Source organism: Salvia splendens, chromosome 4 (genome assembly GCF_004379255.2).
Source record: "Salvia splendens isolate huo1 chromosome 4, SspV2, whole genome shotgun sequence".
NCBI classification, from domain to species: domain Eukaryota; kingdom Viridiplantae; phylum Streptophyta; class Magnoliopsida; order Lamiales; family Lamiaceae; genus Salvia; species Salvia splendens.
Window position 1 is genome coordinate 1,809,322 of NC_056035.1, and position 25,354 is coordinate 1,834,675.

Here is a 25,354-nt window from a genome sequence, read left to right on the forward strand (position 1 = left end):
CTCAATTGAGCCAAAAGAATGATAATTTCATATATTGATTGAATGAATAAAAAAGATAACAGTCTATCCTATTTATAATGCTACTGACTTAATGAACAAGAAAACAAAGATATAGAAAAAGATATGCTAAATCCCTATAATATCTAAACTAAATAATAATAATAGCTAAATCCCTATAGTGGTTCGTATCAGTATCTCGGTGTGGGCAAGGGTAATTGTGCATTAAGTCATCAACAATTTGCAAAGTAGCAATTTCATAATCACCATCACAATCATTGAGTTACAATATCTAGGTTTTATAGATGACATATCACCCAGTTATTTCATTTCATAACTCCTAACCTACGTTATCACCATCAATTAACTTGTAATTAATAAGTCGAATTTAACAGAAAACTTTAACCCTTCAATCCTAAGTGAAAATAGAAATTCAAATTCACGTGCTATCAATTCATGGCATCTGATGATGAATATAATAATCGCTACACTTTTTCTCCAAAATAGGTAGGTCGTCGCCAGTGCAGTTCCGTGGCAAGTTGTTGAGCATATCCATCTCCTGAAACTCGCTCCTGTCGAAATACCAATCTCCCACGGCTTCTGCTATATTCTGAAAAATACACTTCATATTAAATTAATAGTGTGTGACCAAACAATTTGTGTGACAGATACTTTATATAGTTTCACTTACTTTGTTAGCAAGTCCATTTCCAACAATCAATGAGCATGTCGAACCGCGTATTTCTTCTATATGACCATGTCGGTAGCAATTATGCACAAAATAGCCTCTCCTTGAGGAGCTATTTGCAATTGTACTTTTCAGTGTATTTATGAATGTGAACCTAAAATCTAAATAAAAATAAAACAAATAGTATGAGAGATAGATTCATATTAAATCGATTTAAAAATATTAATTATATTATATATACCTTTCGTGATTTCTATCTCTCTTAAAAATTGTAATTATATTATATATACCTTTCATGATTTCTATCTCAGTCAAATTGCAAGACATCAAGTTTCGGATGCAATTGATCCAGCTCTGGCTTCTATCTTGGTACAAAGTTAGTGATATCTATGATGGGTAGATTGGAAATAATAAATATATATAATTAATGACATCAAAGATATTAATGAATACTAATAATTATATTATAAGATTGCCCATACCTGATATGAGTCAAATGCCGATTCAATTAAAAATAGTGGGGTTTGGACATCTGGGACCAAATTTTCAGGAAATAAACACTACAAATACATATATGATTATGAGGAATACTTAATTATATTATCTGGAAAAGTAATGAAGATAAGTTAGCTAATACTACCTCTGTCTCACGTTACTTAAGTCACTTCTTTTTTGCACCCGTTTCGGAAAAATGATAATAAATAGTTAAAGTATAGAGAAAGAATAATGTAGAGAAGAGTCTTCTCATTCGTATTCCCTCACTTACTTTACTCTCTCTACTTTAACTATTTATTATCATTTTTCTAAAATAAGTGCAAAAAAGAAATGACTCAGATAACATGGAATGAAGAGAGTACTATATTCATACCAGAGCTGGGCTAAATTTGGATGTGCAGGTTGTGGGCAACGTATTCGTCAAACCCTACATATGTACATAGCAAAAACGAGAAATTAATGTAAGAATACACGTGTTAATAATATATAATACTACTTGATTATATAACAAAGTAAACTGAAATAAAAAGAATACATACATGCGTTGATACCACTCTAGAGAAGAAAGAATCTCTCCACTCACCTCCTATAAAATGCTCTCTAGTGAGTAGAACAAAATTAATCATTGACATAGTTTATAATAATATATTCAATAAAAATAAATTTTGGTAATTAGGTAATTAATATAGGTATTCTTACCCACGAATAAAAAAGCCTGAATCAGATATACACTTCACTCTAGTTGTGTTGTGAAACAACGATTGAAACTTATCACAATGTAAAGTTGTGGCTAATCCACCTGCCGAACTGCCTGACAATAAAGCCTATAAAAATAATATAAATTAATATCAAGTAGCAATAAGAATTTAATTAATTCAAGAGTTATTATTATTTAATAGCACATACATTTTTAGCATTTCCCATTCCGATTCGTAGGAGCTCATCCATCATGGCATCATATATTCTCGCACCTCTATAAGTCAGGTTGTGCTTCTACGTAAATGTTTCAGAAATTGAACAATGAGTGAAGCGATATAGCTACAATCGAATTGAGTAAATCATACAATTAAGACTAAATTGGACTCGTCAGCCTTCTAGTTCGTGTCGAACCGTCCAGTCCGGTTTTTTAAAAGAGTGCATGTTAGGTTAGTATAACTAATTGTGCTTATTGGTGACTTGGAAGAAATGTAAAAACTTACCGGGTCTACATCCTCAACATCGGACATGAAAGATGAGCCGTCACAATAGAAGATTTTGAACACATGCCAATTGTGGAAATCTGAAATCATACATCTGCAAGAATTAAGTTATATATACTATATTTCAAATTAGGGAAATGAAATTGTGATTTTGATTAGATTTAACTACACATATGTACCGGGATTAAAGGTGGAATTGTCGTCGAGCATCCCTTGAAAGGGTACGCTACCATTATTTGTCGATATAAGCTTAGCACTACTTCCCAAAGGTATTTTGGCTCTACCGAGGCATTGCTCTAGATTCCAACACCACCCACCACCCTTGCATTGCAACTCCAAATTGTTAGTCTTATTATTATAAAAGCTTATAAACTCAACAATAATAGAAGTAAATGATAAAAATCCACAAAAGCTGTTCAAATTCATATACCTCTAGGTATACATGCCAGTTGTCGACTCCGTCTCCGAACCCTGGTCTATAAGCATAGGCCGGAGGGGTGCCGTCTAGACAAACTATATATATATATATATATATATAAATCAATTATAATTTAGTTAGTTAAGCAAATAATGAATTCGTAATAATTAAGAATTAAACATATACTAAATGTGCGTATGTATGTACCAGCTCCTTTGGCAATAGCGGAGTCCAATAGGGAGATGATTACTTTTTGGCCTGCTTCGATTCCGACCACAACCAAAGATAATATAGTCAGTAGTGCCACTAGTAATGTAGCCATCACTTGTGTCTCTGCACATTGATTCAAATGAAATCTGCTTCTTAATTAGTTATCAAACACAATAAAAGGCACGAAATCGTAATTTGCAGAAAGGCATAGCCACAAATATGAACAAAACTGAGGTCAATCTGCAATTACATCAAGATCAAGCATTGTCATCATCATTGAAAGTGAATTAGCCCGAGGCCAAATGTCTCAGGTCGAGTCCCACGTGGCGCAACCTTTAAATTTATGTTCATTTAATCATAAAAAAGAAAAGAAAATAAAAGTTACCGAAAATGATAATTGGCAAAAAGGCAAAGTCACAAATATGAAGAAAATTGAGGTCAGTCTGCAATTACATCAAGATCTAGCATTGATCATCATCATCGAAAGTGAATTACTAAGTGTAAATGGAAGTTTGTTTATACTGGATTTAATTAAGAGACCTATTATATTCATTCTCAAAGGGAGCTAGCTAGCTGCATGTAAGATAGAGTTTTTATGATATTAACGATTTTTATATGTAAAGATTGAATTAATTTAAATATCCCTATGTATGTATTTTTCGAGCAAGAATTTTAAATATGTTAATATTGATTAAAGCAGTTAACTTACTAATTTTTTATATCCATTTTTATTGATTAGCAAGAGGTGTAATGAAAAATTATTGAACACGCTGGTAGAATAAAATCAAATCAAGGCGGAGGAAAAAAGAGGAAATTAAAAGAAATCTTCCGAAAAATATATTATGCCAAAAATCAAATTCAAAAGGAAATAACAAAATTCTGCAAAAAAATGGCGTAATTAAGAGCAACGATTAGGCGAAGATGAGCACCAACATCGGAAAAATGGACAATTGATCGAGGACGGAAGCAACACCTCTACCGCGGTGAGACGAGAGGGTGAAAGAAAAGTGAAGGGCAAATTTTTTTGAGATAAAGATATGAGGGATGAATTTGCTGTTTCTTAGCCTTCGATGTAATAAATCGGCTCTAAGTTATCAAAATTAAACACATGTGAACAAAATATATTCAGAATATATAATTGTTGAATAACCTCTAATCCAAGTGTGTGTGTCTGTCTGAGATGAGTGGACAAAAAGGGTTAGATCACAACAGGGGCTGCTGCTCCTCACAAACCATTAAAACAATATTATATTAATTTAATTAATTTATTCGATTATTTTATAATTAAACTAATATAATATTATTTTATTTTTTGTGAGAGGCAGCCGCCCCTGCTATGCATTTCAGCACATCAGAGGATCCCTATCCGGACAAAAATTCAATCTTAATTCCTATAAATAGGTCTTTTCATTTGCCCCGGTCAACATACATACACCTTATGAAAAAGATTTGCTCATCCAACTTTAAATTAGCTCACACTCCTACTAATTAGGAAGCCATATACTATAAACTCACAATAAAAATGACCAACAGACAAACATAAATTTTAGGTCTTCATGAACTAATTAATACTGATTATACATATATCTCTACATATTAGTATCAAAGTTTTGATTAATTATTAATATCTCCTCTACTGAATAACAAATTTTGAGATCTTCCATAACAATTTTTTTTATCAATATATGAAAATTAATAGATTGTTATATATATACCCGTTAACTTTTTTGGAATCAATATATGAAAATTAATGGATTGTTACGTGTTATTTTTTTGGATTATATAATACTAGTAATATTTTTATATTTATAAATGGGAGTTTTAGAATTCGGAATTGACTCAATAATGTGCTCCTGATTTTGACCCATTGAGTTGTAGTAGTTCACCTGATTTTGTATTCCCAACTTTTAATCTAATTTGAACTGAATTCATATTTCTAAATTATATTAGAAAAGGAAACAAGAGATATGAATGCATTTGATTCAGCTTCTGGAATATATACTTGAAAAGGAAATTACTCCTAATTATCACTACTAGAGTTGGGTAGTATTTCCTGATCCAGTTATTTTTGTGTACTAAATAAATATTTTGCATAACTTAATTGAAAAAACTTAACTCTTCTACAAAAGTTAATTGAGTAAATGATCTTTCGCAACATCATATTCCTAAACCATACATTAGCAATATAATTATTTCAATATAACTCTTGGAAATAGCAAGTGACGATATTATTTCAACTTAAAGAGAAATAATCATCAATAATGTACCCCTTATTGTGAGTACTCCATTAATTAAAGATCAACAAATTGGTGGCATGTTTTGGTGATAATACATTATACTATTAGCTAAAACTATCACAAAAGTTAGACTAATTTAATTCATGAAATAAATCAAATAGTATGAGAGATAGATTCATATTAAATCGAGCTTAACCAAGAAAGAATTCTCCGACGTAGTTGAGCTCCATCACAGTTACGGCTGCAAAATATTCTGTCAAACACCGTAGAAGCAGCAGCAGCAGCAGCTCGTTCGAGCATTGTTTCAACATGGTCATATAATCCACCCCCTCTGTATTCCTGGGGATCATCAAATCAAAACTCTCAAAACAGCTTTAAACACTGGTTCTTCTGTTTTAGGCAAAATACCATGTTTCTTCACCCCCATCAGCCGTATGGAATTATATAACGCACAATTTTGTTGATTAAAGGCCGAGCTTCGTCCCTAGAATGCAAACGAGCAGCTTCGGCCCGAGTTTGTTCTTGAGTCTGGCCAATACTTTATATTCTCAATTGTGTTTTAGCAGTTTCACTTTTGATTTAACCATATTGTGATTATATAGATAATGTCTTAGGGTAGGCATGCTAGACTTTGGTTATGTAATCCACTCTTTTCCAACAAACAAAACATAAGAAATCATAAGATACAAAGACATTGGTTTTGAGTAATTAATCTTATATTGTTTGATCACCAATACAATAATCAATTATTAAATGAAGTTTGAAAGAAATTATAGGAGTATCAGCCTTGACAATAAGCAAGCATATCTGCAGCAACAACTGTGTATCTGGGTGTTGGCAAGGGTAGTTGTGTATTAAGTCATCAACAATTGCAAAGTAGCAATTTCATAATCACAATCACCATCACTGAGTTACAACATCTAGGTTTTATAGATGACATATCACCCACTTATTTCATTTCACAACTTGTAACCTACATTATCACCGTCAATTAACTTGTACTCCCTCCGTCCCATTTAAAAATGAAACGTTTTCCTTTTTTGGTTGTCTCATTGGAAATGAAACGATTCCTAAAATGAAAAAACTCAATCTCTACTTTTTCATCTCTCTTACTTTACTCTCTCTTCGTTAACTCACAAAACAACACTACATAAAATCATGGTGACGATTCCCAAAGGTGCCATTTTGAGGGGGACGGAGGGAGTAATAAGTCGAATTTAACTGAAAACCTTAATTCATAATTGAAAATAGAAATTCAAATTCACATGCTATCAATTTATGGTTTCTGATGATGCTGAATATAATAATCGCTACACTTTTTCTCAAAAGTAGGATAGTCGTCGGTGCTAGTGCAGTTCCGTGGCAAGTTGTTGAGCATATCCATCTCCTGGAACTCGCTCCGGTCGAAATACCAATCTCCCACGGCTAGTGCTATTGTCTGAAAAATACACTTCGTATTAAATTAGTAGTGTGTGACCAAACAATTTGTGTGGCGGATACTTTATATAGTTTCACTTACTTTATTAGCAAGTCCATTTCCAATAAAAGATGAGCATGTCGAACCGCCTTTGTATTCCATATGGCCATGTAGGTAGCAACTATGTACAAAATAGCCTCTCTTTGAGGAGCTACTCGCAATTGTACTTTTCAGCGTATTTATGATTGTGAACCTAAAATCTAAACAAAAATAAATCAAATAGTATGAGAGATAGATTCATATTAAATCGATTTAAAAATAGTACTATATACCTTTCATCATTTCTATCTCAGTTAAAAATAGTAATTATATTATATATACCTTTCATGATTTCTATCTCAGTCAAATTGCAAGTCATCAAGTTTTGGTTGCAACTGATCCAGCTCGGACTTTTATCTTTGAACAAAGTTTGTGATATCTGTGATGGGTAGATTGAAAATAAATATATATATATATATATATATATATATATATATATATATATAATTAATGACATCAAAAATATTAATGAATATTAATAATTATAACATTATAAGATTGCCCATACCTGATATGAGTCAAATGATGATTCAATTAAAAATAGTGGAGTTTGGACATCTGGGACCAAATTTTCAGGAAATAAACACTACAAATACAAATATGATTATGAGGAATACTTAATTATATTATCCGGAAAAGTAATGAATATAAGTTAGCTAATACTCTCTGTCCCACGTTACTTGAGTCATTTCTTTTTTGCACTTATTTTGGAAAAATGATACTCCCTCCGCCCCATAAAATTATGGACATTGGGTATGACACGAGAATTAAGACAAAATTGGTAAAGTAAGAGAGATGATGAGAATTGTATTGTAAAGTAAGAGAGAGAGGAGGGGAATGGTAGTTAAAGTAGTTTTAGTGGATAGTGAAACCTACATTATTAAATTGGTATAACTTTCCAAAAATGGAATGCACATATTTTTGTGGGACGAACGAAAATGGAAAGTGTACATATTTTTATGGAACGGAGGGAGTAATAAATAGTTAAAGTATAGAGAGAGAATAATGTAGAGAAGAGTCTTCTCATCCGTATTCCCTCACTTACTTTACTCTCTCTACTTTAACTATTTATTATCATTTTTCCAAGATAAGTATAAAAATGAAATGACTCAGGTAACGTGGGACGGAGAAAATATTATATCTATACCAGAGTTGGGCTAAATTTGAATGTGCATGATGTGGGCAACGTATTCGTCAAACCCTATATACGTACATAGCAAAAATGAGGAATTAATGTAAGAATACACGTGTTAATAATATATCATACTACTTGATTATATAACAAAGTAAACTGAAATAAAAAGAATACACACATGTGTTGATACCACTCCAGAAAAGAAAGATTCTCTCAAATCACCTCCTATAAAATGCTCTCTAGTGAGCCAAACAAAATTAGTCAGTGACGTACTATATAATAATATATTTAATAAAAATGTATTTTGTAATTAGGTAATTAATCTAGATAATCTTACCCATGAATAAAAAAGCCTGAATCAGATAAGCACTTCACTCTAGTTGTCTTGTGAAACAACGATTGAAACTTATCACAATGTAAAATTGTGGCTAATCCACCTGCCGAAATCCCTGACAGTAAAGCCTATAAAATAATATTAATTAATATCAGGTAGCAATCATAATTTAATTATTTCAAGAGTTATTATAATTTAATAGCACATACATTTTTAGCATTTCCCATTCCGATTCGTAGGAGCTCATCCATCATGGCATCATATATTCTCGCACCTCTATAAGTCAGGTTGTGCTTCTATATAAATGTTTCAGAAATTGAACAATGAGTGAAGCGATGTAGCTACAACTGAATTGAGTAAAACATACAATTAAGACTAAACCGGACTTGTCAGTCTTCAAGTTCGTGTCGAACCATCCAGTCCGGTTTTTAAAAGAGTGCATGTTAGGTTAGTATAACTAATTGTGCTTATTGGTGACATGGAATAAATTTAAAAACTTACCGGGTCTACATCCTCAACATCGGACATGAAAGATGAGCCGTCACAATAGAAGATTTTGAACACGTGCCAATTGTAGAAATCTGATATCATACATATGCAAGAATTAAGTTATACTATTTCAAATTAGAGAAATGAAATTATGATTTTAATTAGATTTAACTATAAATATATACCGGGATTAAAGGTGGAATTGTTAGCGAGCATCCCTGAGAAGGGTACGCTACCATTCTTTGTCGATATAAGCTTAGCACTACTTCCTGATGGTATTTTGGTTCTAGTGAGACATTCATCTACATTCTGACACCATGCACCACCCTTGCAACTCCAAATTGTTAGTCTTATTATCATAAAAGCTTATAAACTCAAAAACAATAGAAGTAAATGATAAAAATCCACAAAAGCTGTTCATATTCATATACCTCTAGGAATATGTGCCAGTTGTCGACTCCGTCTCCGAACCCTGGTCTATAAGCATAGGCCGGAGGGGTGCCGTCTAGACAAACTATATATATAAAAAAATCAATTATACTTCCTCCTTCCGTGAATAGGAGTTCCGTTATTCCATTTTAGTCCGTCTGCGAATAGGAGTCCCGATTTACTTTTACCACAAATGGTAATAGGTTTCACCTTCCACTGACTCATTTCAGTCACATTTCATTTAAAACTAATAGTATATAAAAGTATGACCTCTATTCCACTAACTTTTTTCCACTCACTTTTCTTAACATTTCTTAAAACTCATGCCGCCAAGAAATGAGACTCCTAATGGCAGACGGATGGAGTAATTTAGTTAGTTAAGCAAATAATGAATTTGTAATAATTAAGAATTAAACATATGCTATATGTGCGTATGTACGTACCAGCTCCTTTGGCAATAGCGGAGTCCAATAGGGAGATGATTACGTTTTGGCCTGCTTCGATTCCGACCACAACCAAAGATAATATAGTCAGTAGTGCCACTAGTAATGTAGCCATCACTTGTGTCTCTGCACATTGATTCAAATGAAATCTGCTTCTTAATTAGTTATCAAACACAATAAAAGGCACGAAATCGTAATTTGCAGAAAGGCATAGCCACAAATATGAAGAAAACTGAGGTCAATCTGCAATTACATCAAGATCAAGCATTGTCATCATCACTGAAAGTGAATTAGCCCAAAGCCAAATGTCTCAGGTCGAGTCCCACGTGGCACAGCCTTTAAATTTATGTTTATCTAATCATAAAAAAGAAAAGAAAATAAAAGGCACCGAAATGATAATTGGCAAAAAGGCATAGTCACAAATATGAAGAAAATTGAGGCCAGTCTGCAATTACATCAAGATCAAGCATTGATCATCATCATCGAAAGTGAATTAGTAAGTGTAGATGGAAGTTTGTTTATACTGGATGTAAGAATAGAGTTTTTATGATATTGTTGGTTTTTATATGTAGAGAGTGAATTGACTTAAATATCCCTATGCATGTATTTTTCGAACAAGAATTTTAAATATGTTAATATTGATTAAAGTAGTTAACTTACTAATTTTTTATATACATTTTTATTGATTAGCAAGAGGTGTAATGAAAAACTATTTGAACACGCTGGCAGAATAAAATCAAATCAAGGCGGAGGAAAAAAGAAGAAATTAAAAGAAATCATCCGAAAAATAAATTATGCCAAAAATCAAATTCAGTAGGAAATAACAAAATTCTGCAAAAAAAATGGCGTAATTAAGTGCAACGATGAGACGAAGATGAGCACCAAAATCGGAAAAATGACAATAGATCGAGGACGGAAGCAACACCCTACCGCGACGAGACGAGAGGGTGAAAGAAAAGGGAAGGGCAAATTTTTGGGATAAAGATATGAGGGATGAATCTGCGGTTTCTTAGCCTTCGATGTAATCAATCGGCTCTTAGTTATCAAAATTAAACACATGTGAACAAAATATATTCAGAATATATAACCATTGAATAACCTCTAATCCAAGTGTGTGTGTGTGTGTGTGAGATGGGTGGTGAAGAGGAGGTAAACATAAATTTTAGGTCTTCATGAACTAATTAGGAAGCCATATACTATAAATTAGGAAGCCATATACTATAAACTCACAATAAAAATGACCAACAGATAAACATAAATTTTAGGTCTTCATGAACTAATTAATATTGATTATACATATATCTCTACATATTAGTATCAAAGTTTTGCTTAATTATTACTAATATCTCCTCTACTGAATACCAAAATTTGAGATCTTCCATAACAATTTTTTATCAATATATGAAAATGATTGGATTGTTATATATATACCCGTTAACTTTTTTGGAATCAATATATGAAAATTAATGGATTTTTACGTGTTATTTTTTTGGATTATGCAAGACAAGATGAATAGAAAACTTTCATTTTATTAACTAATAATTATAATTGAAAATTGAAATAGTAAGAATTTTAATTACCCATTATGAGATATAGTTTGGTCGGTACTCACAAAGCAATAAATGGGCTGTAAATATGGGCTTTTCAATAAAGAGGCTAATGGGCTATGAGTCATACTACTATTCTATTTTATATTTTCAGCCCAATCGCTCAACACTTCACCTCCTTCGTAGTTTTTTTTTTTTGCAATAAGGTAGGTATGTTATTCTTTGGATATTTATTTTACTCTTTTTCAATAAATAAAACATGTTTGTTATGAATTAAGAATGGATCAAATAATAGGACAAATTAATGAAACATAGACAATAAGATAAAAAGACATTGTTTTTTCACTAATTAATCTCATTATTTGATGACTAATACAATAACAAATTTGTATACATGATATACGCTTATTAAATGAGTTTAAAACAAATTATAGAAGTATCGGTCTACACAACTTAGTCACATATCTGTAGCTATACTAAGAATAAGGATTAAACCAAAAACTTATCCTTCATTAATTAACTAAAAGTAGAAATTACACTTCAAAGGCTATCAATTTATGGTTTCTTATGTTGCATATTATCGATAACAATTTTTTCCTCAAAAGTAGCTTCGTCGTCGTTGGTAGTGCAAGTCCGTGGCAAGTCGTTGAGCATGTCCATCTCCGACATATGCTTCGGCCTAAGTACTAATCGCCTACGGCTTGTGTTATCGTCTGAAAAATACACGTAAAATTAAATTAGTAGTGTGTGATTAAACGATTTTTGTCTAAAAGATTGAAATGTATTGGTCTGGAGTTTATATATATATATGTATGTATGAATGTACCCGCTCCTTTGGCAATAGCCAACTCCAATAGAGAGATGGTGACATTGCTGGCTCTTAAGATTCCCACCACCACAACCAAAGAAAACATAGTAAGTTTAAAATATAAATGAATTATTTATAATTCTTATATTGTGAAGATCAAAAGAATGGTTTAATTTAACTATTACCAAGTGAATATGTGTTCATTCACATTTGAATATAATAGTTTCATTTATTGAATCTATCTATCGTGTTTCACAAAAAAATCAAGGAAGTGTCATAATTATATACCTCTAGACACATGCCAGTTGTTGTCTATTCCGTCTCCAAATCATTGGGATGGAGGGATGCCATCCAAGCAAACTGTCCCAAAAAGGACAATTACGTTAGTTAAACAAATAATGAATTAATAATTACACACACGTATATATGTTATGTATGTACCTGCTCCTTTGGCAAGAGTAAGAGCAATCTCCAATATGAATAACGTAACGTTGCGAGCTCCATCGACTCCGACCACAACCAAAGAAGGCATAAGCGCCGGTAGTAATCTAGCCATGACGTCTCTCACTGGAACTCTAGCTGCAACTGCAAAAACCAGGTGACGGCGGAAGGCGAGAAGGGAGAGGGAGATCTATGAGATGCCAAAGAAGATGAAGAATAATGGAGGGAGAGTGCCCAGTATTTATTAACCTTTTTTTATGAAACTCTTTTAAAATATCCAGCTGTCAACATACCTACACTTGAAACATAAACAACACACATGAAATAGATTAGGAAGCCATATATTAACTGAGACTAAAAATTAAAATAAAAGGCTAACTTATAGCCTTTTATGGTACATGATCACCTCAAAAATTAGAAAATTTACAGTATTATGATAAAATCATAAGTTGAGTTGGGTTGACTCGAAATTCGCTGGGATAACCGAATTGAAAAAATCTTAAAATTTTTAATTTTTACAACTGATTTCTAGCATATCATAATTTAATTAAAATTCGTAATTTTGTGGTCAATTTGACCCAAATTAATAAAATAAATGTGGCTGCATTTGCATGGATGACATTCTTTAAAGTTGAAATTTGTTTGCGTTATTTACTCTTTTAGAATATATATATTGCTTTCCAGTTCGTGTATACTGATTTAAAATGAGTATTCAGAAATATGAAGTATTGCTACTAGTTAAGCACATTTCGAATAGGGCTGGGAAAATATACCGAAATACCGAAATACCACACTTACCGTACAAAAAAAATACCGAAAATACCGAATTTTTGGTATACCGTACTTTTTGGTATGATATCATACCGTACCGACAGTTTTAGGTATGGTAAATGTATGCATTTTACCGTAAATTTACGGTATATACTGGTATAACACGGTATACCGCAAATACGGTATATACCGTAATTGGCTGTATATACCGCAGATATACCATATTTAACATATTTATTATTTATAAAATATATTATTATATAATTTTATTAAACATAATTGAATGGATTTTGAATGTCATGAACTATGTTTGCTTTGTGATGGATTTTTATCACTTTGGATATTTCCTAGATGTTTAAAATGATATTTTTGCTATTTAATGCATGAATGTTAGGTTTTGACATGCGGTATTCGGTATACCGTACCGTCATTTCGGCATACCGCAATAACGATATCTAAATTTTGGTATACCAACTTTTCGGTATACCGGTATGCGGTATACCGAAAAAAGCGGTACTGTAAAGTAAGCTTTTTTGTCATACCGCACTTTTCGGTACGGTATGCGGTATGGCAATTTCGGCACGGTATACCGTACCGTTCCAACCCTAATTTCGAATACTAATAATAGAGATATAATCAATCAATCTATATTAGTTGCATCGTGATGCCATGCAATGCACCATAAAATGTCACAAATTAGTAATTTTGATTGTAACAGTCATGATTTTGGAAATGAGTGGGATCATGATTTAGACATATGATAGGAGGAGTAAATAATGATGAATAAAAAGTGGTAGTACATTGTTTTGTAATTTACCCCTTGACACCCATTCACAATGATTCATCACATCAGCTCGTTACATAATTACCATTTCATATCTCTCTCTCTCAATTATTTGATCTTTTTCCTATCTTAGCTAGGCAGAGTTTTACTTTTTCATCCCAACTTCTTTTTCAATATATATACAGAGCTTACAATCAGAGTAGCCCAACGTCTTAAAGGATAGCCATAGTACAATGATTTGTTTTGATTTAGACAAGTAGAGTGAGCTATACTATATAAATTTGTTTGGGATAAAATTGGTCATGTGATTGTGTGAATGAGAATGAGGTGGAAATTTTTTGAATTAAATGGGAATATGGTTTGTATGCGTTAATATTAAGTTTTACATCGCCCCAAAATCAGGCACATATTAACGATATATAGTGCCCAAATTCAAAATAAATTTTAAAATAAATATCTCAGTCTCAATAAAAAAACTCAATAATTAAGAAAGATCGATGACAAATTTATTCGAATAAGAACAAATCAAATCTTGTATTAAAATAAATTAATCTTCCATATATAGTTACTAGAACAAATTAAATCTTGTATAAAGCATCTAGTGCTTCCAAAACGGTTAATATGTAGAAAAATGATGCAAATTTAGTTGGAATCCACCACTCCAATTATTGACTTTATCTAAGTTTTTTTTTAAAATGTCACAAATACATTTGAATTTAATAAAAAGAAAGAAAATCTTTTCCCACCCCACCCACCCACCCACCTTCTTTCTCAATTATTTGATCATCTTTTTTGTCTCTGGGCTTTCAACAATTGTACTATGATATAACACGTGAAGGCACAATTAAATCAATCAGAAAGATGGGTACTTGAATCTTATGTTTCTCTCTCCCCTCTCTCTCTCTCTCTCTAAATTTTATGTGCACTAACAACGCCTCAGATCGATGTAGGTGAGAAACCATCTTAATTTTTTTAGTACTATTTCTTAAAAAGGGATATGTAACACTAACACAGTAGGTATGTATAAAATGTCAATTAAATACTAAACACAACTAATTTTGTTAATTAATTTACATGCTAATTGTATTACCTTTAATAAATTATGTTTACTCTACCTATTTAGGGACAGCCCAGCCTCAAAGCAGCAGCTGCGCATCGAAAATTCACAAAGAGATAACGAGAGAAACGATAAGTTTCTGTTTGACGACGGAAATCAGGTGAATATTTGGAGTTGACGGAGCTAGCAACGCTACCATATCCGTATTGGTGGCTGCTCTTGCCAAAGGAGCAAATATATACATATATAAGTATAATTCTTAACTGTTAAATTATCTGCTTAACTAAATCATAATCAATTTTTTTTTTGTATAGTTTGTCTAGACGGAAACCATCCTACTTACGTGTATAGTCGAGATGTTGAAGATGGACTAGACAATTGACATGTGTTTAGAGGTGCATAAATATGAATAACTTCCTCTGAAATAATCAACATGTATATATATTTGAATAAATTGAAGCTTATGTTATTATTTAAATTTACCATCATCTTAAGTTCGCTAATGTTTATGGCACGAGCGGACTAAAAATGGTTTGGTTGTGAATTTAAACAATAACTTGATATTCAATTTATTTTAATATGTATGCAAGTTGGTTAATTATTTATGAGGCACTTGGTCGTTAACGTTCCTTAAAATAGACATGCCAACTACTATAAGCATAAGCCGGAGGGTTACCTTCTAAACAAAGTATAGGGAAAAATGAATTATGACTCAATTAGTTAACCAAATAATATAACGATTAATAAATATACATATATATGAATAGATTTGCTCCTTTGGTAACAACAGTCTCCAATACGGATATGGTGACATTGTGACCTCCTTCAATTCCAAAGATTTCGACCGCAATAAGAGAATATATAAGTGCGGGCGAGAGGTATTAATAAATATGCATGTAGGCGGATTTGGAGTTGAATTATAATTATCAGTGTATATGTAGTATAAAAGATGGAAAAGCAATGTAACACCCGCGAATTATCGAGTAATAAAATTTCTTTTATTAAATGCAATAGTGATTAATTTGAAATTTCTGAAAAATAATATTTAATTTCTCGCCTTGCACGAATAATATTCTTTGGCGTGATAAATTCTTTTAGTTCTTTGTGAACTTTGTGAAATGCGAAATCTTGAATAAATAAGCAAGTGTATATCCAGGAATTATTATAGTACTTGGCATAACACCAAGGGACTAATTATTTTTGTTGGTTTGCGCGGAGGGGAGTGCGTACTGTGTTTTAAATATTCATACTTGCTTAATGTGAATTAAGTTGTTTTGTTGGGAAGAATATCTTCCATCTTCGTGGAATTTCTTGGAAGTACTATATGTAGTACGCGGCTTGTTTTAATCAAGGATCGGTTGAGGAATTAATATTTAGAACAACACTAAATATTAATTGGTTGCATTGGGCGTGCTTAATCTTTTGTTGAGAACGGGACAACTAGATTAAATTAAAGTTTCCGTGAACTTTAATTGATATGAAGGTTATGTAGAATATAAAATAATACTTCGGGCTTCTCAAATAAATAATCTGAACCTAATGCTTTATACTACGAAAATGGCTTTGGGCCATGACAATTAAAAGAGTCCAACAAATAAACATATTACACAATTATATGAGTCCAATTAAAGTAAATAAAATTGTGGGAGATAGACTTTGAGCCCAATCTTTCCCTTTTTCCATGCTACACGTTTGTTTTTCAACAGATTGGCAAAAGTTCCAGCGTAAATTTCATCCTACAAAATGTGTCCAGCAAAATAAACACACCAAATTAATCCTAATCATGAGGATTAATCAGAATTAAGTGCAGCCACTAATTGCCATTCAATCACACGAATTGATGGGATTAAATCCCAATGAATTTACTGATTTTTGCTCCGGCTGATCACTTTTCCTCCTCATCAATCCAAGCAATAACAGAGAGGGAGGAAAAGAAGTAGAAGAGCTCCTGTTTCCAATACCAACCATTCACGGCAAGTACCACCTTTTGCGATCAAACTCATAGCTAATCCTTTCAACGCAATAGTGGACACTTTTTTTAGCCACATTTGTATAATGAATAACAATCTTAGTGATTCGTCAATTAATTTTAATGACCCCGGAAACTCAAAATACCTTTGTCACATAGGGATAGAATATATACAGACGATGCAACAACGTGGAATCTCTATTTTTGCAATGCACTGATCAAAATGCCTTTGTCATAGGAGTACTATCTTTCAATGGGATGAGATCCCAATGATGCAACAACGGGAATCTCAACGTGAAGGCGATGATATTTGAATTGATGTGGAGTAGTTCATGCAATATTTTCAATCTATGTTATGTAATTTCATTTATTTATAAGTATAAGTTGATAATTAAAACAACTAACATAAAAATATAAAATTAGTGAAATAAGATAGCAGCTGAAAATAGGATATGACTTTATTGTTAATGTTCTGATCAAAATTAAAAAATGCTCATGTGAAAAATATTTGTGAAGTTCTATCAAAGGAAAAAAAATGTTTAGAAATACTAATAATTTGTCGTATTCTAAGTAAAAAAATTAGAATTATATACTCAACTACTTTTGATTAGTGTGAATATATAAACGATATTCTTAGAAGTCGACTTTTTTTTGCATTGCTTATAATTTGTCGTACCTAAATAATTATTATAAAATGATCAAAATTTAATTTGAAACAACTTTTGGTATCACATTTTAAGCTCAAATAAGTTGGATCTAACTGGGCCGACCCGTTCAATAAACCGGCCCAGTTAAAAAATGGCCCATTGATAAGCCCTGTAGTGTTCTCCATTGCTAAATTGTTTGGACCCACTGTTTCTGCAGCGCCGAAAATATATAGTGTTGTGCACCTATATATATGTGCAACAATATACTAATTAATCTTACAGTTAATTAATTAAGGTGTTCTATTTCCAAAATAAAGTAATATCAAGATATAATTTAGGATTAAGTCATGAAATTATTTTAGTCGTATGAAATTAGTTATGACTAATTATACCATAATTATCCATGTTAATTAATTAAGGTGTTCTATTTACAAAATAAAGTAATATCAAGATATACTTTAGGATTAAGTCGTGAAATTATTTTAGTCGTATGAAATTAATTATGACTAATTATATCATAATTATCCATCTGTGATTGAGTTGTGAGATTGAATCTCATGAACAAAACACACTACATATTTAATCTCTGAATACAATCTTGCAAACCGAACACCCCCTAAGTTAAAATATGAGTTATATGTAGAGGAAATTAGACTCACCGAATCTACCTCGTCGACATCAGACATAAACGATGATCCATCACAATAAAAAAATATGAAAGCATTCCAATTGTAGAAATAGGAAGTTATAGGTATAACAAATAAAGTTATAGTAGTACATATAGTTGAAATTAAAAAAACAAAATTGAGATTTGACTTAGAATTAAGTATGTATATATACCGGGATTAAATATTCCAATATGAATTCATTTCAAATTAGTTTACATGTTGGAATACAAAATCACGTGAACTAATTTTGTAAAACCCAATTTATAAATTTCTTCAAAAAAATTACCGAATATAAATCTACTAATTTTCATATATTGATTAAAAAAAGTTAGATAATGGAGTGGCACACATACATGGACACAAATGGCCCTGCCCCAAGGGCGGATCTACCTTTTGCTTAGGAGGAACAAATGCCGCACGCCCGCACCTCATATTTTCCAACCAATATGCTATATATAATTGATCTTTTTTTATTTCTCACCATTGATCTTTTTTTATTTATCACCCAATACTACTACCCAAATTCTTTACCCTTCTTGCAAATTCCTAGCTCGGAAAGGTACATGTTTTTTTCTTTATTTTGGAGTAACATCATTTCATATGTCTTGCGAATAAAGTGATAAATTTCAGCTCCTATTATTTATGTCTAGGAAGGGAGCAGATCCAGTATTATGTGAATTTTTGGTTGTGTAAGTTATATGATCATTTTGGATTTTGATTTCCTAAAAACAATCACTTTTGTGAGGCAACCCATTTGATAATTACAAAGATGCCTTCTGAAGGTCCAGGCCGGAGGGGGGTTTCTGGAGTATGGGGCGCATGCGGTGGAACCAGTCATTATAAAAAGTTTACCCAAACCCAGTAAAGCCCGCAGGGGCGTAGTGCAGTTGGCAACGGAGGGGCAAATCTTGCTGCAATGAGCCTGGGTTCAAATCTCACTGCTGTCGTGTAGTTGCTTCCATCTCTCAGGCACAAGTGTGATGCCTTGAGAGATGGACTTCTGGCAGTCAGTGGGTTAAGGCCTCCCCCTTAACGAGCTAATGCGTACCCTGATTTAACCCACTCACATGATGTCGGGCTGGAGTGTGGGGGCCGCCAAGGCGACGGAATCGCCTTTTTTTTTGCTGCAACAAAGATGCCTTCTGGGATTTAAAAATACGTGTATTTGTTCAAAAATTGAAATAGGTTGATAATAAATGTTCTGGATCACTTTAATGGCTCTCATATTACTAGGATTATTAATTACTTATGAACTTGAAATTTATTTCATTCATTAAGCAGAATTCAAGTGAGAGAAGTCATGGCTAGATTACTACTCGCGCTTATATTTTCGTTGATTGCTATCGGAATTGTCCGCGCTCACAGAGTTCCGATAACTATATTGGAGACTGCAGTTGCCAAAGGAGCAGGTACATACATGCATATACATGTGTAATTATTACCAGTGACGAAGCCAGAAGTTTATGATGGGGGGCCCAGATTACTATTAATAGTCATTTGATTTTTTGGATATTCGAGCGTGGTAAACTCAAAATAATCGTTATTTTCCGTAGGTATAATGAATGTAAACGATTTTTTTATAATAATTAAATGTCACTATAGAAAATACTAGTACTCTCTCCATCCCAACTAAGTTGAGACATAACTTTAGGGCACGAAAATTAAGAAATTGTATTGAACAGTAGGAGAGAGAAATAAAATAAGAAAGATAAAGAGAGAGTAAAGTAGGTGATGAAATAAAGTAAGAGTGATTAGATGTTTTGTTTTTTTGACAAAAATGGAAATGACTCAACTTAGTTGAAACATTCCAAAAAGGAATGAGACTCAACTTAATTGAGACGGATGGAGTATAATTTATAACAAATATAGAATACAATAAATATTTTTAAAATTTTTTATTATGAATATAATGATGGAAGAAAATAATTACAAGTGCCAAAGAATGAAAATTAACATAATTAATTGTTTAAGAATGAAAATTAATATAATTAATGGTGTCAAAAGAGAACAAAAAACGTCACATATGAGATTCAATCTCGGGACTTGATGGAGAGGAGACACAATTCCGAACCACCTGCGCTAGAGCCTTCACATTTAACCTCTAGTTTACATATAATATATATAGTTAAAATCCAAATCGATGGGGGGGGACCAGGGCCCCCTGGTCCCAACGTGGCTCCGCCACTGATTATTACTCCATCCATTTCAGAAAAATAGGAACTTTAGACACGACACGCGTTTTAATGTAAAATTGATAAAGTAAGAGAGTTATAGAAAGAAAAAGTGTGTTAGTAGAAAAAGGATATCATCTTATACAGATAAAGAAGTTTCCTAAAATAGAATGTTTCTATTTTTAGGAACGAACCAAAAATGAAAAAATTTCTATTTTAGGGAAACATAGGGAGTAATTGTTAGATTATTATTTGTTTAACTAACTAAATTATACTCCCCCCGTCCCACAATAAGAGTCACATTTTGTCGTTTCGGTCCGTCTCATAATAAGAATCACATTTCACTTTTACCATAAATGGTAAGTAGATCCTACATTCCATTAACTCACTTCACTCACATTCTATTATAAAACTAATATAAAAAATGACCTTATATTCTACTAACTTTTTTAATACACTATTCTTTATAATTCTTAAAACTCGTGTCTACACTAAATGTGACTCCTATTGTGGGACGGAGGGAGTAATTATTTTTTTTGTAGTTTGCCTAGATGGTAGCCCTCCGGCTTATGCTCATAGCCCAGGGTATGGAGATGGAATAGACAATTGGAGCGTCTATATACAGGTACTCAATATGAACAACTTCCTCTTAATTAATAATGTAAATTTATATGTGTGTCTTCAAAATATTACATATTCTAGTATACTAATCACTGGTACAAATCATTTTTTTATGTATATATACCATCAACTGTAAAACACAATTGAGTATTTTCTTTGAAACACGATTGATAAATTTGATAAATTAAAACTTTTGTCTTGGAATTTGAAAGAACACATATTGACTTAGTAAATAATTAAACCATTCGTGTGATCTTCACAGTATAAGTATTAAAAATAATTCACAAATTATGTTTTAAACTTTGATTTTAGTTTGATCAATAGGAGTATTTATTTAGTGAAAGCACTTAGGAGTGTGAAAAAGAAAAAGAAAATATTATACACCATTACAAAAGAACAACTTGATTAATAGATACTCCTCCGTCCTACAAGAATATGCACATTTTCATTTTTAGTCCGTCCCACAAGAATATACATTTTCCAATTTTGGAAACTCATTTTCCACTACCAATACTTTAATTATTTTTTCTCTCTACCTCTGTCTTACTTTCCCAATTTTGCATTAAAATTCATGCTGAACCTAAAGTGCATATTCTTTGGGGACGAAGAGAGTATAGTGAAACGTTAATATATAGATGCAGAGTAGATTTTATCATGTGCTGGTTAATAGATATAGAGTAGATTTTATCATATGCTCGGCTTGATTATTAACTTTTATTGATGAATTCATACGTACATCCAAAATGGCCGGCCTCTTGCCACGCAGAGTACTAGACGACCCAAGACCGGTATAGTGAAATGAACCGGGACTTGAGCTCATAGGTTGAAATGAGCTTTAATTGAGCCATTTTTCAAACCCACATCCAAATAAAACCCACAAATATAAATCTTATATTATGATTATTTTTCAATAATCTTTACATGGTTTTGATTAATAAGACTAACAATTTGGAGTTTCAAGGGTGGTGCGTGGTGTCAAAATGTAGATGAGTGTCTTGCCAGGACAAGAACTATATACGGAAGTAGTACAGTGACTTTTAAGGGTTTTGCTGGCAAAAAAAATTTCGACGGGTTGTACGAAGATAATTCCGCCGTTAATCCTGGTATATATATATATATATACACGTAGTTAAATCTACTCCAAATTTCAATTTTGTTGTTGTAATTTCAACTATATATATAATTTTATTTGTTCCACATATATTTCAGATTTTTACAACTGGAATACTGTCCATATTTTTTACTGCGACGGTTCATCCTTTATGTCTGATGTCGACAAGGTAGATCCGGTGAGTCTAATTTCCTCTATGTATATAATTACTATAAATAACTTAGTTGACTATAGTATTAATTACATTGTTGCACATATATAGGCGGTCAACCTGACTTATAGGGGTGCAAGAATCTACAACGCTGTGATGGATGAACTACTACGGCTCGGAATGGGAAATGCTAAGAATGTATTGAATTATGAAATTATGACGAACTTTGGGCTAATTTAATTATAATTGACGATATTATTTGTCCAGGCGTTATTGTCAGGCGGTTCAGCAGGCGGATTAGCCACAATCTTGCATTGTGACAAGTTCAAAACACTATTTGCTGATACTACTAGGGTTAAGTGCCTATCGGATTCTGGATTTTTTATCCATGGGTAAGACTCTCAAACTTAGTTACTTAATTGTCACAATAAATTTTTATTAAACATAGAATAGAAAAGTTGTAGTTGATTGACTTTTTCTGCATATGTAATAGAGAGCATTTTGTTGGAGCTGATTGGAGAGAAAATATCTTCTCCAATGTGATATCAACACATGTATGTATTCTTTATCTTATTTCAACCATTTTAGTTACTTAATCAAGTAGAATATATTTTATTAAGACACATCTTCTTGCATTTTTCCTCATTTTTGCCATGTTTATATATAGGGTTTAACGAATTTGTTGCCTGCGTCATGCACATCCAAAGTCAATCCAAATCTGGTAAGAGTATATTACTGAACTTATGTTTCACACCATTATAAATACATTCATTACTTTTTCAAAATAATATTATTAAGTATTCATCATAATCATATCCATGTTTGTAGTGTTTATTTCCTGAATACTTGGTCCAAGATGTCAAAACTCCGCTATTTCTAATCGAATCATCCTTCGACCAATATCAGGTATGGGCAATCATATAACGTTAATATTCATTAATATAATTGTTGTCGGTCATTATATATATAGGGATGTAATCAAATGCGAACTCGAAATAATGTACAAAGTCCAAACGATGATCTGGGCCTTTAAAAAATATCAATAGATGACAAAATAACAGCAACAAAAAATGTCAACACTGTCAAAAGTTGATGTTGTGTTGACATTGTGTGGACACCGTGTTGACATTTTTTGTTTTTGTTATTTCATCATCTGTTGACATTTTCTAACGGTCCAGATCATAGTTTGGAGTTTGTACGAGTTTGCATTTTGGGTTGTAATCTATGTAAAACTAGATCTTACTACTAATACAAAAATGTAGAACAAAATCACACGGATGGCTTTTTTTAGGGCATTTGTTTGTTTTTTAGGTCATTTTAATAAAAATTGACCTAAAATATCTAAAAATTACATCAAACGTGGATTTACTAATTAACAATGAGCATCCGTGTTTTTGGTTCATTACTGACCATCAGATCGCCTAATCTTAGGGGGTCACGATTTGGGTTGCATTCTCTATTAAGATGCATTTTTAATTTTGATCATTTTCCATTTATTTTCCAATCTACTTTCATATCACAGATCGCAAATCATGTGTTCCGAGATGTAACTCCAAGATGGCATGATTGCACATCTGACTTGACGCTTTGCAATTCGAATGAGATAACAACTATGAAGGGTATATCCGTACACGATTTTTTTTCACTACATGGACACAAATTAATAAGAAGAAAACTCTCATATTAATTTCTCTATTTTGTTTAGATTTTAGGAACACATTCCTAAGCACGTTTACGAATACAGTTGCTGATAGCTCGTCGAGAATAGGCTATTTTGTACATACCTGCTATATACATGGCCACATATTTGATAAAGCGTTTTCAACATGCTCAGCATCAGTCGGGCACAACGTGCTTGATAATAAGGTAAGACTGAATACATAAAGTGTCCAATTTGCCAAAAACAATTTTATAAAATAAATTAAAATTTCAATCACTTCATTGTCACACGCTCTACTAATTTGATTTTATGTGTATTTTTTCAGTCGATAGCTCAAGCTGTGGGCGATTGGTACTTTGACCGGAGTGAATTCGAGCATATGGACATTTTCAATGATTTGCCACGGAACTGTTCTTTCACCGATTGGCCAACTCTTCTGGAAATGTGCATGGCCCATGAAAAGTCATAAATTAGTAGCCTTTAAATTTTAATTTCTATTTCAGTTGATGAATTGGGGGTCAAAATTTTCGATTAAATTCGACTTTTTATTTACAAGTTAATTGCTCTTAATCAAGATGTTTATAATAGATGCTTAGGTAGGTTACAATTAATGAAATCTCAAGTCGGTGATATCCATTTAAAAGCTACAAAAACAAGATATTGTAACGGGTTATATATATTATCTTAGAAGTATGAGTCCTCAAAAATCAAACATGGTGATAGTGATTATAATAAATAGTTTGGTTGTAATGAATAAATCGAAAGTAATTAGAGAGGCTAGAAATCAACCAATTCATTACCATCGTCCTTTGCCAAGACACAAACGCTCCTCTCACTATAGCTGCACAAATGTGGCAACCTTGTGTATTTTGATATAATTATTTCAAACTTTTAATAATAATAATCTATCAAGTATAAAAATTTGGTCATTGTATTGGTGATAAATTAGTAAAAACTTATGTATTTTAAATTTCTTATATCTTATGATCTGTATACTACGTTTTATTCATAACAAACATATTTCATTTGTTGGAAAACCTACCAAGTTTTGGTCAATTCTTACAACTTTTAAAAACAACATATTAATTATATTATAATTTAGGTAATTTTTTCAATTCTTCTATAATAATAGATTGGTGGGAAATTATGTATGATGTGGTATACCGTAAAAACTATGTGGACAAAATGTTAGACTACTTCAACGATGTCGTTTAATACCTCTATTTCCAGCCACATCTTTAATTTTTACGTATATATGCACCACGTCAATGAATTCAGACATGTAACACGCCAAAATTTTTTGCAATGAGATTATTGAGAAAGGAATGTCACAGTTCATATAATTGAAATTATATGTG

General features: G+C 32.1%; 3 protein-coding genes and 1 long non-coding RNA gene across 6 annotated transcripts; 1 reads left to right on the plus strand and 3 right to left on the minus strand.

Moving 5' to 3' along the window:
* Positions 1 to 371: 371 nt before the first annotated feature.
* LOC121800437 (pectin acetylesterase 11-like) lies at positions 372 to 4,067 on the minus strand. Its single transcript, XM_042200010.1, has 13 exons — positions 3,941 to 4,067; positions 3,005 to 3,130; positions 2,810 to 2,892; positions 2,559 to 2,700; positions 2,380 to 2,459; positions 2,087 to 2,173; positions 1,880 to 2,004; positions 1,720 to 1,780; positions 1,554 to 1,607; positions 1,168 to 1,245; positions 976 to 1,072; positions 689 to 846; positions 372 to 607 (listed from the first exon to the last, which is right to left on the minus strand). The coding sequence occupies exons 2-13, from the start codon at positions 3,117 to 3,119 to the stop codon at positions 452 to 454; spliced, it is 1,236 nt and encodes a 411-aa protein (XP_042055944.1). The 5' UTR covers positions 3,120 to 3,130; positions 3,941 to 4,067; the 3' UTR covers positions 372 to 451.
* A 2,412-nt stretch (positions 4,068 to 6,479) lies between these two features.
* Positions 6,480 to 10,624, minus strand: LOC121800369 (pectin acetylesterase 11-like). Of its 3 annotated transcripts, XM_042199939.1 has the most exons (14): positions 10,521 to 10,616; positions 9,844 to 9,944; positions 9,591 to 9,716; positions 9,150 to 9,232; positions 8,904 to 9,045; positions 8,731 to 8,810; positions 8,439 to 8,525; positions 8,233 to 8,357; positions 8,074 to 8,134; positions 7,908 to 7,961; positions 7,269 to 7,346; positions 7,043 to 7,139; positions 6,764 to 6,921; positions 6,480 to 6,682 (listed from the first exon to the last, which is right to left on the minus strand). In XM_042199939.1, the coding sequence occupies exons 3-14, from the start codon at positions 9,703 to 9,705 to the stop codon at positions 6,521 to 6,523; spliced, it is 1,242 nt and encodes a 413-aa protein (XP_042055873.1). In that variant the 5' UTR covers positions 9,706 to 9,716; positions 9,844 to 9,944; positions 10,521 to 10,616; the 3' UTR covers positions 6,480 to 6,520. The 3 variants fall into 3 exon arrangements, with proteins under 3 accessions (XP_042055873.1, XP_042055874.1, XP_042055875.1); XM_042199940.1 differs by lacking the exon at positions 9,844 to 9,944 and having other exon boundaries at positions 10,521 to 10,624; XM_042199941.1 differs by lacking the exons at positions 9,844 to 9,944; positions 10,521 to 10,616 and adding an exon at positions 10,046 to 10,055.
* An 837-nt stretch (positions 10,625 to 11,461) lies between these two features.
* On the minus strand, positions 11,462 to 12,724 carry LOC121798906. Its single transcript, XR_006050110.1, has 3 exons — positions 12,387 to 12,724; positions 11,964 to 12,305; positions 11,462 to 11,850 (listed from the first exon to the last, which is right to left on the minus strand). It is a non-coding gene; the product is annotated as an uncharacterized LOC121798906 (long non-coding RNA).
* A 6,858-nt stretch (positions 12,725 to 19,582) lies between these two features.
* On the plus strand, positions 19,583 to 24,465 carry LOC121799964 (pectin acetylesterase 11-like). Its single transcript, XM_042199497.1, has 12 exons — positions 19,583 to 19,691; positions 20,996 to 21,078; positions 22,036 to 22,177; positions 22,284 to 22,363; positions 22,448 to 22,534; positions 22,604 to 22,728; positions 22,830 to 22,890; positions 23,004 to 23,057; positions 23,165 to 23,242; positions 23,859 to 23,955; positions 24,042 to 24,202; positions 24,322 to 24,465. The coding sequence occupies exons 1-12, from the start codon at positions 19,583 to 19,585 to the stop codon at positions 24,463 to 24,465; spliced, it is 1,221 nt and encodes a 406-aa protein (XP_042055431.1).
* The last annotated feature ends 889 nt before the right edge of the window (positions 24,466 to 25,354 follow it).